This window comes from Eretmochelys imbricata, chromosome 1 (assembly GCF_965152235.1).
Source record: "Eretmochelys imbricata isolate rEreImb1 chromosome 1, rEreImb1.hap1, whole genome shotgun sequence".
NCBI classification, from domain to species: domain Eukaryota; kingdom Metazoa; phylum Chordata; order Testudines; family Cheloniidae; genus Eretmochelys; species Eretmochelys imbricata.
The window spans coordinates 330407853-330422043 of NC_135572.1; the positions used below are offsets into that span (position 1 = coordinate 330407853).

The following is a 14191-nucleotide window of genomic DNA, read 5'->3' on the forward strand; positions in this document are numbered from 1 at the left end:
TAAAAAAAAAAATGATATTCTGCATTTAAATCATTGTCCTTTTTAGTTCATGGAGATTCTTGAGATGCAGCATCTTGATTTTTTAACTCTCTCTTGAATATAGATTATAATGAAACAGTCTCTGCAACCCAGGATTTCTGAATCACTTAAATGTCAGACCCATACCATTCTCCCCACCCTGCAGCCCCAGGCAAACCTACCCTTTTCTCCCCAAAATGAGCTGTAGGGTTCCCTGCAGTCCCCCACCCAATGCTCCCAATGAACCTCTTCTTCCAAACAGACTACAGATTCCCAGGGATTCTTCCTCCAAAGTCTCCCTTCAATTAATAAAATAGTTATACTCAACAGATATTACAGCTTCTCTATCGTGCTCTAGTGTATCTGAATTAAAATATTGCATAATCTGGAACTTTTCCTTTCCATGATGCTACAAGTGCTAAAGATTTCTAGTTAGAAAAAAATCTATGCACCAGCATGTAAATTACTCAACTCTTGGGCCACACAAAAAAGTGTCAGTAAGGAGATGATGTCCTTCATTTATCTAAACAGATATTAACTTTAAAAATATATATCCCTTCCTAATGTACATTCTGCGTGTTGGACATGTAAAAATCCCATTTTAGCAGAGTTACGCACATCTAAATCACAACACAATCCCTGTATTTGTGTCTGCTGCATTTGACACAATTTGCCAGTAAATACCATAAAACATTCTAGAAGATGTAATTAAAAAGTTACTCTAAGATAAACCCTATAAGGAAAAACCCATAATAAGTAGAGTATTCTAACCATCCACTTACATGCTTTGATAGGTTGGGACTCTTTGAATCAACATCATACCTAAAAAAATTAAAGAAAAACAATTACTACCAGGTGGCAGAGTTAAGGAAATGTAAAAACAGACATTTCAGTGTATTTGCATATACAAAAGAAATATACAGAATTGGTAATAAAGACATTTGAAAAGACACTTCAGTAGTAAATGAGATTCCCTCATTCCAGAAAAAATGGTTACTCACCTGTTCCATAAAAAAAAAAAAAAAAAAAGGTTACCTACCTTTCAAAACTGTTGTTCTTCTAGAGGTGTTGCATATGGCCATTCCATTCTAGGTGCATGTGTGCCCACGTGCGCAGTAGTGGAGATTTTTGCCTTAGCAGTATCCGGAGGGTCTACAGTAGCGCCTCGTTGAGTGCCATACTCATGCACCGGTATATCAGGCGCCACTGACCCTACACCCTCTCCGTTCCTTTTTGCTGGCAACTGCCTGCTTAGTTGTTCCCATTGTTAGGGAATTGTTCCCATTCTTAGTGAATTCCCCCGGAGCATAAAACAGGTGTAAAGTTTTAATGCTCCTTTACTCCACTCTGGCAATGACAGTATGACCTTATAAATGCTTACTGTGCTTTAATGATTAGAATGTGCTCCATGAACGGTTCACTACTGACCTTTCTGGAGATGGTCAGTGGCGAATATAAATTGTGAATTTGATTACCCAGCCCTCACTTGCTCTTCAGTTGCCTATGATGTAATATTGACCATATAGCTGCATGTATTTGTTTACAAATAACTATAAATAAAGGGTCAAAGCTAGTTGCATTACTACTAGACAAAGATCATTTGTGGGATTTCCTCCCCACTCCCATTCTCCATCCATTGTATTGTAGTTGCCTTGCTCTTTTACAAATCAATATGAATCTTTCAGTGAGGGCTGTGTGTGCAGGAATATAACATTGCCAATGCACCTATTAATATTGTCTGAGAATTAGGTTATAGATCCTGTGATCAAATGAAGTAACAGGAAATTGCTGGGTGTTAGACCTGCTCAGCACCAGTTAGCATATATTGTGAATTACAAGATAAATTATGTTCCAAAAAATAAAATTGTATTCTTCTGTAACATGAACCAGGCAAATAAATATATTTAGAATGTTATAAAACTTAAAAAATGAAGGGAGAAACAACTTGCGAAGGCAAAAGAGCAGCCATTTCCATTTTAGGTACACATACGCCAACCATGTCTTTCATAGATCAGCGTATGTGCAGCTGTGATTGTCTTTAATGTCTCCCAGAATGAAGTGGTAGGAGTAGAGGAGCAGCCACTGATGCCACGTGGAATGTTGGGGGGGTGGGGGGAAAGAAGGCGCGGCGGATAGGGAGGTCCACACATTGGAGTTGTGTCTGGGTTGCAGAAGAAGGCGAGCATGGGATTCTTCGACCTACAGGTCTACCAGAGTCTACAGCATCTCAGTTTGTTGCCTGAGAACCCACATTATGTCTTGGTGCATCTCACTCTCCTTTTCCTGCTTGGACTTCCAGGCCTTTCTCTTCTCCATGCTGTCTGCAAGGATCATCCTCCAGGCCCTGGTCTCATTCTCTGATGCAACTCAGACTTGCAGCATCTCCTGAAACATGTCATCCTGAGTCCTTTTCTTTCTCCTCATTTGACACAGATGTTCCACAAGAGACCCTCAAGGCCACAATACCATCAGCTGCAGATATAGCACACAGAGGTACCACTATCAGTCTATTCACACCAGAAATTGAAACTTAGGATACTGAACTCAGTCCCCTTGATCCCAGAAAGTTGTAAGCACTACATTCTCACTTCTCCTTGGGATTGATACAGCACGGCACCAGTCACAGCACCAGCCACGGCGAGTATGGCCCTCAGGAGTACGAGGGGCGTTGGGAACACAAGTGGGGAAAAACTCACAGGAGAGAGAGAGAGAGAGAGAGAGAGCGAGAGAGCGAGCGAGCGCGAGAGCAAGCGCGAGAGAGAGAGAGAGAGAGAGAGAGAGAGAGAGTGTGTGTGTGTGTGTACGTACACAGGGCAATGGAATGGAATACTGGCATTGTTTTCCACAGGTGGTGGTGGTGGTGATTTTCGCTGATCTCACTCCTGAGGGTAACAGAGGCAGAAAGAGGACAATGTCCCAATACCACCCAGGCCCGTATGTTGCTGGCTTGTGTACTGCAATGGTGCCTGCTGAAGTAATCCCTGAGTGGCGTAGGAAAGTGTCCTACCATGGCAGAAGAAATGAGGCAGCCCTCCCCAAAATGCCTTTGGCAAAGGATTGCAGAATAACTTCATGAAAGTTTCATCTCTCTATGGAGGATTCATGAGACATCCTGGTGCACATAAACAAACTACTCCGTGTGGTCCCCCTTGCCTAGAAGTGAATAAAAAGCAGATAGCAACTCTACCTCTCTTGGTCAATTCACTAGCTCTTCTAGCACAAGCAAAAAAAAAAAAAAAAAAACCAACACTCTGTTCTTCTACTTTGGGGGTTCCATCCCTGTAATTTCAAAGCAAACTGCATACTTACCAGAAGTTCCGTCTCCTGCATCAGGCTCACCCATGCTAGACCCTCGGGACTTGCTGGACTGCGGTGGAGTCAAAAATATGTGCTGGCTTGCTGCGCAGCTGGATCCCCTGATCACTTGCCCCCCTACTATTCCTCTTCCTCATCCGCCTCCTTGTCCTCTCTATTCACAGCAGGGGCCTGTGACTCCGGCTCCTCCAAAGCATCCACTGGACTCTTAGGGAGTAGTCTCTGCCGCTGCTCTTTGTAGAAGCAGCAGATCTGCAGCTCCGCATCAGATCAATTGTTGGCCTCCCTGGCCTTCTAGTACACCTGCTGTAGCTCCTTGGCTTTCATGCAGCACTGCTGCTGGTCCCTGTTGTAGCCCTCATACTCCAAGCAATCTGCTCATAGAGATCAATGTTTCTACAGCTGGATCGGAGCTGTGCCTTCAAAGCCTCTTCACCCACAAACCCAACACCTCCAGTGTACTCCAGACAGGAGCACATCTGCAGCGTGTACCCGGCATGGTCAGCTGGGCAGTTGCACATAGCAGTTGAGAGCTCCTAAGTTTGCTCACAAAGCTGAGAGCCCAGGAAAAGGAATTTCAAAAATTCATGGGGCTTTACAGGGAGGGGTCGCTCCCTGTCTACATGTTCCCTGAGCAGCGGAGTTCACAACAGTGACCAGAGCAATCATTGTAGGGCATTATGGGACAACTCCTGGAAGTCTGTAACAGTCAACATAAGTAACACAGTGTCTACACTGACACTGTGTCGACCTAACTAAATTGACCTTGATTCTATGCCGCTTGGGGATGTGGTATTAAGTCAGAGTAGCAGGGCAGTTATGCCAGAGGGACCAAAATGTAAAAGTGTAGAGCATCCACAGTCAAGAACATAAGAACTGCCATACTGGGTTGGACCAAAGGTCCATTTAGTCCAGTATCCTGTCTTCCGATAGCGGCCAATGCCATGTGCCCCAGAGGGAATGAACAGAACAGGTAATCATCAAGTAATCCACCCTGTCGCCCATTTCCAGCTTCTGGCAAACAGAGGCTAGGGATACCATCCCTGCCAATCCTGGCTAATAAGCATTGATGAACCTATCTTCAATGAATTTAGCTAGGTCAACATAAGCTACTTTGTGTAGACCTAACGGTGTAACATAGACAAGGCCTAACTATTTGGCATTCAACAAGACCTGTACATCAATAAAATATGAGAAGTTATTACTATAGTTGGTTAGCAGGTGCCTTTGATATGATTTATGGCTGTAAGTGGTGTTCAGATTCTCATGTAATCATAGCTTTTCTATGTTCAAACTCCAGGTAACAGACTTAAATTATGTTGGTAATGTTCCAAGTGGCTTTAGCATGCTGACTACTCCTCTGATAAGGTGTTCCTTCTGTGCATGCCTGGACCCGTTAAGGTCACCCAGCAAACTGACAATCCTAGATGGTATTAACTTCACTGGCCACAACCTGTAGCTGAACACTTGTCAGCACAGGCTACATAAAAGATAGGTGAAGAGATTACCAAAGATGCATGCTAACTATTCAAAATATTTTTTCTGGCAAGTATAAATGGCCAAAACTAGGAGTTTTTTGATTTAATACCAAAGACATGACAAATGTATTATAAGAAAATAAGTAAACTTTCCAATACTTTAGAATTAAATGCCTTTCAGGAAAAGTTTATTAGGAATCATGACACATTCAGAATAATTTCTAGCAACCAATACTCTTTTACAAACTCTCTTTTCATTCCACATCATTTTCACTTTTGTCAGAAATTCTATTCTTCCATTTCTCAATCTTATAGAGGTTTATTATAATGAAACCTTTGTTCATTATCAAGGAATAACCAAGATGATGAAATGTCTTCCAAAACCAAGGCACTGCAAACATGATGCCTTAAAATGGAATGATTAAATATGAATTTGATTTAGAGTCACAGTAAAAAAAGATCATTAGTTTTAGTGTCTAATCTACTTAGACTGAGTTTTTTTGGAGCAGAGACCATGTGTTTGTTCAGCATCTAGCACATTTGGGCTCCCAATTCCTGATTAGGGCCTCTAGGCAACAATACAAGATAGCTATTAATAATAAAAAAAAATTATTAAACTAGTATTGACAATGAACAATTATGCTACACTATAGGTTTATGGTATAGTCATTATAAAGTAGCATATGATCAATTATTTTATTAACCAGCTGTATGGTTAACTCAGATTTAAGCATCACTGAAATACTGATGACTCACTATCAGTACTTCTTAAGTAAATAAGTTTGCATCTGTTGATTTCTGACAACGGGGTCTGCTTCTATCCCATAATATTTTAACATAAGCATTCGTCTTCTCTTCCATTCCAGAGATACACAAGAGTCTTCACCAGTATCACCTCTCAAAGGCTTCAAACTTCTTATGGAGTAGCATTAATTTCCCACAAGTCACATCCATAAATTGCTACGGAAGAATTAAGTTTTTCACCAGCTGAACCTTCATACATTTCAAGATGCCACTGTTTTTCCAAACTTTTGTAAAGGAAGCCATGACTCTACTCTACTTCTGATTTCTTTAGAACAGCATCCATGGTTGGATATGTATAATTCCAGACAACTGAATTCACCTGTTGCCTCTACAACTGGACTATTGATTGTAATGTCCACTTGCATCCTGTTTTTGTTAATCATGTCAACATGCATGCCCTTCACTTTTGCTTCATTCATTCAGGGATAGTCCACATTCCTCACGAACCGTTTTTACAGGCTACATTTGTTGCATTGCATTGGTTGTTGTAGAAAAGAGCACCCATCAGAGTATCTGGAGTTGATTAAAAAGGTGTCCACCAATGGAAATTCCAGCTCTTTCTAGTCGGACAAAACCTTTCAGGCCTTGTCTCAGAGTGAATTTCTGCATGAACATTGAAAAGGCCTGGAGACAGATATACCTTTGTCTCAAACCCTGACCACTGGAAAAATAATTTAGGTCACCTGCTGCTATTCACTCTGTGGTCTGTTGTAGATGGTAGAGACTTGTGATGAGTTCAAGGAGGTGCTTTGGGATCCCCATGTTTGCCAGAATCCTACAAAGACTGTCATATTATGTCAGACTGTACTGACACTTCTGGATAGTCAGTGAATCACATGATCAATGGGTGATTATACTCCCTACATTTTTCAATGATGTGATGGATATTCGCAATTTGATCACATGTACCTTCTTCTCTGAAGCCAACTAGCTGTGGTGCTAGTTCTGCTAAAACATTCACTTCATGAGATTCTGAATTATGTAGAGCAGAATGTCACATGCACCATCAGGGAGAGAACACAATTGTTACTACACTCTACTATGTCTGCTTTGTTTGGTAGAGGCAAAAGGATTCCTTTTGTCTAGTAATCCACCAATTTCTCATCAGCCCTACATCGCTGTTTGATCAACAACTATCATGGCAGAACAGCAGCAAATCTTATATATATGTTTAACCAAATAAACCAAACATAACATTATTTTTGGATGTAAAAATGCTAACATTGCAGAGTTAGCCATATAAGTTAGGAAATTCCAGAAGTAAGGTTGCTCACACAACCTTAATTTGTCCCCCTTGTGCATACACATTATGATACAGTCTTTAATTATATGATCACATACTTTTTTCTTACAAGACACTTACCAGCTCCTGCCCCCTTCCCGCTCAGCTCCTATCCTCCCTCCCCGCTCCAGCTCCTGCCTCCCCTTCCCTCCCCTCCTATCTATCCATCTTACCTAGTTGCCATCTCTGTCACAGTCTTCTCTTATCCAGCCCATCACCTGGTTCCTGTTCCCCTAATCCTGTGCATCCTTTCACCAGCTCCAGTCCCCTTCCCACTCTCTAGCTCCTACAACCCCTTTCTCTTGCATCCCTCTACTTTCAAATGGGATGCTTCTTCTGTCCACTTCATGTGGCCAGGGCACCAGCATGGGAGGCAAAGCCACAGGAGAGACCACCTCCCTACTCTCAGTTCCTGTGACCAGCACCACCGTGGCTCCACAAGCTACCAGGAGAAGCAATTTCAGGGAAAAACCCGCTCAGTCACAAGATGGAGAATGCTCAGTTGCAATCTGAGGATGGTGCATGCGCAATCTGGTGTGCGTGTAGGAGTTATGATATGATGCCCAAAGTAGATAGAATTTGGCTACTAAAATTCTCTGAAGATTCCAATCAGTCCTTAATGAGCATGTGTAAATTGCAGTTTTTATGACAAATTTGGGAGATTTTCAAGGGGAAGGCAAAACACATAGTCCTGATATCAGGTCATCCCTCCTGACATATTTCAAATCCCTGGTCCAGATTATGGCGGCATTAGAGCTTCCCAGCAAAATGGTTGGAAGAATTTTTTTAAAAAAAACATAGGCTAATTAAAATTTTCCCCTGATCTCTTCCTGAGAAACTGCTAAACTGTTTTAGCTGAAACTTCCCACAAAAGGCAGACAGCCAGCATGGAAAATTCCATCCCAAAAAGTTAAAAAGTTATAAGCAACTAAAACCAGAATCTTTAATGGAAAGTGCTAGTCAACCTTAACTCTATATCAGCTCTGTCTATAATTGCTGAATTTTACGAATTAGCAAATAAACAGTTACACAGAAAAAAATACAGTAAAAAGAGCAAGATACATCAAGAAAACCCCCTCTCAAACCTCAAAGACCAGGTGCCCAGCCCATCTGGGACAGGGATAGTCTTTTTTGTTCTGGGTTTGTATGACGACTAGCACAATGGGTTCCCGGTCCATGACTGGGGCGCCTAGGTGCTATGCTAATATAAATAAATAAAAACAAGTTGTTCCCCATTTAGGGACTTCCAATACCAATGGAATGTGAGCCCTTGCAGAAGCCCCAGTTTATTGTCAACTTTTCTTTTTTGTAGGGACAGCACATGGAGTTTTGAAATTAAGTGTAAAAATACTACTAAAATCCAGAGCAGCTATTAAAGGAACAAAAACATTGAAGAGCTTAAACCAACAGTATGTTAAAATAATTGAATTTGTTCATTCTACTATAAAGAAATAATGATTCAGTGGTGTCATATTAACTGGCTAGAAATGCCTGTGAGAAACTAACAAATAGGAAGGGAAGAATATCCCAGCAGGCAACGTGTGTAGAAGCCCTAGTCCAAAATTAAAAATGGAAAGTTTTAGTCTAATTAATAGGAACCACTGTAGGATAGTGAATAAAACTGGACAGCTGAATAATTGAATAACCTGCCAACAGAGGTCGTAAAATTACTTTAATTGAGGCTCTTCAGAGAAAAGGAGAGAATTTAATTAGGATTCTATGGGCTACATGGGAATGTACTGAGTGATACAAAGACAATCAAGAATTTATTTTCATATAGTCACCTGAATTCCCTTGTTACCTTTAAAGTTTTGTAAACCAGTTATTTTATTTAATCCTGTGCATCTTCCATTAATTTTGTTATGTATAAAGTTAATGATATTTATATTGAGAGAGTTATATTACTTTCTGTAAAACGAAAGCATAAATTTTATATATTAAATGTTTTACAGAGTAAACCAGATTGCCTACAGAAGATCGTTTTAACTCATAAAAATTGGAAGTAAGGCTCTCCATTTTGCTCCATTAGAGACTGTAAGCAAATACTGTTTGCAAGGGCAAACCCAACCTCATTTCCTGACCATAAAGGGCCCCTTAGCAGCAGTATTGGCAAGGGACAGGGAATCTACTGCTGCAAAGATTCTTTTGTCCCCCATTCAGCTGGAGACTGTATTAGGCCCAAAGTGGCCATTTCAGAAACTGTGGCAACTTAAACCTAGTGAAGCTCTACAGCTATTCCATCATTTAGGAGGAGGATTTCTATGCACACCCTGCTCCACTGCCAGGAGCCTGAACTCAGTTACTTGAGGCAGACAGTGAACTAAGGTTTTGGCCCTCAGTTATACCTGTGTAATTTTAAAAGGACTAACTGCAATGGAGTCAGTATATTTACTGATTTACACGGGTGTAACAACATAATTTGCCCAGCACATGCAATTATATAGAATTTCTTTTTAAAGAAAAACATATCAAATGTCAAAATATTGTGAAGTTTCTCACTTAAATATATTTAATTTTAGATGCATTGTATAAGGATCAAGTTTTGGCAATGGATTTATATCTGTGTACTTCAGAGAAAGGCAGAAAGGTAAGACCCTTAAACTTCCTTTCACACAAAAGTTAGCTACACAGAATTATTGATGTGTTACAAATCAGCAAAATAAAATCAGAGTTAAATCTAACACTTCATTCTTTTCCAGTGTACGGGAGTCTTAAAATTCCACCTGTCCTGCATGGTAGAAATGATTTATTTCTTTTACTGCTGTTCTTTTTAATGAAAGAATTCATCCTGCAGAGCAATTGAAAGTTTTCTTATTCAGGACTGTAGGCCCAATAAAATAGAATTGTTACATTTAGCTGAGACCATGATATTTAGGAACAAAATGATAAATATTAAGGACTGAGCAACTGCCTGAACTTTGAATTTCCTCTGAATGGCTATCAGATATAATGTTTAAAAAAATGTAACCAGTTATATTTTAAAATCAATATTTTAAACTAAATGTAAGAAAAATAACTGAAAAGTGACTTCCGAAAGTGTCTTTACATCAATATGGCAAATGACGTGCCTAGATTGTACTTATTTAGACACAAGTTTGTGGAAGAGAGGTGATGCAAAGCGATACAACCCCAAAGGGAGCCCTAGGAGGAATTGCACTTGCCAAGGACAAAGTGTCATGTAAATAGTAAATGCAGACACTAACTTATTGACTGAAGTTTTAAAAACTTATATTAGATGTGCTGTGTTTGTCTACTACAGCTAAAATAATAGGAACTCAAATGTCCATTACCTAATAGCCCCACCAGAAATGTCTGCCCCTCAGCATTCTTGCCAGAAAGATTTGTCCTGACTCTTTACAGGGACATGAGCTGGAGCTCCCATCTTTTTAAGTTTACCAACAATAAAAATAAATAGCAGAAATCTTAGTTGTGACTCCAATAGTTTTTCCACTTGCTAGTGGTCTTTGACAAACAAAATAGCTGGTTAAAACTGAACCCAAGCAAGACTGAAGTTATGCAATGGGCAGAGGAATGCACTTTGAAGAGTTTGCAGCCACAGTGAAGACTCCTTTGGTTGAAAGTACATTACTTCTGTATTAACCTATTCAGGGTATTCCTGAACTATGAACTGGATTCTTCATGGACACTAAGCTTTCACATAGTAGCATCAGAGAGGGACACTTTCCATTATTTCTGACTGGCTAGAAAACTCCATCCCATCCAGCGGGACCTCAGTTATACACATTTTCATCACCTCCCAGATGGACTATCGCAATGCAATGTAATATAGCTGGCCATGAAGCTAACAGCAACTAGTAAAGATCATTGTAGCATACACCCTCAGCAACACAGGCTACCAGGAGCACCCCTCACCTCTCCTCAAATCTGTAGACCAGCTTCCAAAGGAATAGCAAGTCAAGCCTAGTGTCTCTATCTTTATCTTACAGAAGCTCAATGATTTCAGCCTACAATAACTGAAAGAGTGCCTAAAGCTCTCAGATGAAAAATTCCACTCCTCAAGCACCATGGAACTTTCTACCATAAGGGTAAAGCTCAACTGGGCAGGCCATTGTTGGGTACCAGTTCAAGATTATAGAATGAACTCTTACAGGGAGTAAGGATCATCACAAATCTCACTAACTTCTTTTCCAAGTGCAGGATGAGCTTCTTCAACCTTGCATTTGCTAATATAAGGCACATAGTCTGTGAATAAACAGAATTAAAATAAAAACAAATCCTACCAAACCAAAACCTTCCAAATCACGCACACGCACACTCCCCGCCCTCCCCAGGGAGAGGAGGAGAGAAAGAATCAACCACACGACATGTCAACCATGTCAACCACACGACATGTCACTTAACTCACAATTCATAGGTGCTCAGATAGTACAGTGATTAGGACAGGAAAACCTATAGAGAACAGAACAGAAAGTATTTACAATGACAGTTTTAAATTTATTTACCTCAGCTTGTCGGAGAACAAGATGCTACACAAAATGTCTGCAAACATGCACTCAGGAAATTATTTGCTATGCCTAAAATCCAACAATTTTACTGACACTACAAATTTATGAACAATTCAATATATTCGGATATAGCCATAGATGACATTCTATAGATAAACTATCTACCTTGAGACATACAAAAAACAAACAAAAAAACCCATTAAGTTATCTAGTTTGCAAAGTCAAGCATTCGAAACTTAGGAAATGGCAGTTTTACTGTTGCCTGGCCCACCTTAATTCTACCTCCTTGTGCATTTAACTTACGAACTGAAAGAATCAGAGGTCCTGTGGAACAAAAACCAGCATATTATTGTGTAAATTAAAATTAATTCTGCCACCTTGTATGTATGCATTTTGATAAAGTGGGACAGACAACTGTCATTTTGGCATTTCCTAACTCTCATGTGCTTGACTTTGCAAACTAAATCATTTTTAATTTAGTTTCTTAGTATGTAATTTCCTTTTTTTTTTAATAAAAGGAAACAATGTAAAAACAAGTTATATTATTTAACACACACACTATGGTCTGAACACTCATTCTTCAGCACAAACTGCTACCACTTGAGCTACACAAGTAAGCACATTAGCTGCCAGCAGCAGAACGCTATTATCTGTGCTATTATCCTTGCGGGGCGGTGGGGGGGAGCAGAATGAGCTGCTTGTGCCACATGCTTGATTAAGAGGGTGGTCAAGGGGAACCCAACTTGGTGCTCATTATCTCTCTCCTTCTACCTCCATGAGATGCAAATGGGACACAGATCTCTCTTCCAGGTCTGGCGTGTGTGGGTGTGTGTCAGGAATGGGGGTGCTGAGGTCCAGCTCAGCTTGGCTCTCCACACCACACCTTTACAGCAGCTCAGCATTGCAGCATGTGCTCCTTCAGCTTCTGTTATGATGGTTATGGCATGGGCCAAAATCTTAATGTTTGTGTTCAATTATTATTTTGCATGCTGCCAAAAATAGGTGTACAGCATTTTTAACCTTTTATAACATGACTAAATCTGAATGGAATTTCATAGGGCAAAGAAAAACATTTCTGTAGACTAAAGGTTTTCTCCTTGCTGAACTTCAAAAGGCTACTGAAAATAGTGGAGGTGTTTGTATGTCTCATAAAAAGGTCACAAGAAACTTTTAATAGAAAGCGTTAGGCAATCTATAGGGATCACAACCAGCTCCTTCTATATCATGTCTTCTATAGAAAACTCCTAACATTTCTTACAGTAATAAAAACTAAAATTCAATTAGCTTTATAGTCTTTGAAATTATGAGGCAATTTTACTAGTCTTCCACTTCATGAGATCCCTTCTTTTGTTCACATTTGTGCTCGGAGATAGAAGAGAAAGAGAGGCCATATTTAGACAAAATTTAGAATCATCTTCTGCATTTTATATATCAGTATCTGCAACAGTTTCTCCCAAGATATTTTGGGATTCACACAGAGTATTATTTATTATATTTTTTATTAATCTCATAGACAAATATATTCAGTAGCAAAGTACAGGAAAGGTAATAATTTAAAATACTCTGAGTTTTTGAAGGAATAAGTTAATTTTTCTTGTCTAATACATAATTTCCACGTCCAGCCTTTGACTGATCTTCCATGACCTTTCTGCCACCTTCAGTGTAGATCTAATTATCCTCAGGATCAGTCATGATTCCTATGAAGTCCCCATATGTGACAGTATGGCACCAGTGTGAGCAAGGTAGAAGCAGCCTGGCCCAATAGATGGCATACTGAATTGGGAATCAAACCTAGGGAATTGAAATTTGGCTCTGCTACTAATTTACTGTGTCATCTTGGGCAAATTCATTCTCTCTCTCTCCCCTATGTTTTGCCATTTATAAAATAGAGATAATAATGCTCACCTACTTTATGAAGAACTTTGAGGTATACAAAGGAAGTTATTATTATGGATTATTACTACTACTTCTATGTAGACAGCATCTGGCTTAGTTCATCAAGAATATCAGAAGGCCCTATTCTTTCCCATAGAATTTGTACCTAGAGGTAGCACAAGAAGACATCTTCTTGGATGTGTTTATTCTGTAAATGGCTTAACCCTCAGATTATATGTAGGAGGATAAAAACTACAGAAAAAAAATAGGAAGGACAGAAGGTGGTTATTATTTGGAACAATGTCAAATTTCACTCACTTCTTAAATAATTATCTCCAACTTAAAATGCCGAGCCAGTATTATCAGATGTACACTTGTAACTGTAGGTGGAGTCATGTCTTATTTTGATTTAAAAAAACCCTAGATCTGCAATTAATGTGTGATAATTTACACTTGGAGTGTTTGCTTCACACCTTGTTTGCGAATATGCCACAAGTACATTTGCCATTTCATAACAATTTAATGAACTTTTAAGTTTTTCAAAACTCTGATCTTATAAAAGATTTTATAAAAAACAAAGCAATACTTTTAACCACTAGACATCCACTCATTCCTCACAGTCGCTCCTAATGGCTTACCATTTTACATAATTATTCCATTTTGATAAATATAAATCACCACATTCATCCAAATTAATCTACTTCACATTGAAGATGTCACTTCTTCCCAAGTAAACCACTGGTTGCCTTGACAAAACATCAGTGCATTTTCACAGTGCTAATGACACTAGAATCAAAGGTGTGTTGATTAACTTACAAATCAAACCGCAGGTTCTCTCTTTCTTCAAAGAAGTAGTCCATGATGAATTTTCTTACAAAATCTGGATTTAAAGTATTGTCAATTACTTCTGTTCTTCCAAACTGTAAAAGAAAAGTAATAGCTTATGGCAAGCG

General features: G+C 39.4%; 1 protein-coding gene across 7 annotated transcripts in view; it reads right to left on the minus strand.

Annotated features, from left to right (window-relative positions):
• The window catches only part of CPNE8 (copine 8), a 284253-nt gene that overhangs the window by 216279 nt on the left and 53783 nt on the right, over window positions 1–14191 (minus strand). For 6 of the 7 annotated variants that reach the window (XR_013348079.1, XM_077835107.1, XM_077835129.1 and 3 more), the window contains 2 exons: window positions 14055–14158; window positions 801–840 (listed from right to left, as the gene is read on the minus strand). Coding sequence is in view for 5 of the 7 variants with exons in the window: in XM_077835107.1 (XP_077691233.1) it covers window positions 801–840; window positions 14055–14158 (144 nt within the window). In the remaining 2 variants the exon portion in view is untranslated. Of the gene's footprint in view, window positions 1–800; window positions 841–1057; window positions 1354–14054; window positions 14159–14191 lie in introns of those variants that run through there. The other variant, XM_077835142.1, reaches the window with a different exon arrangement.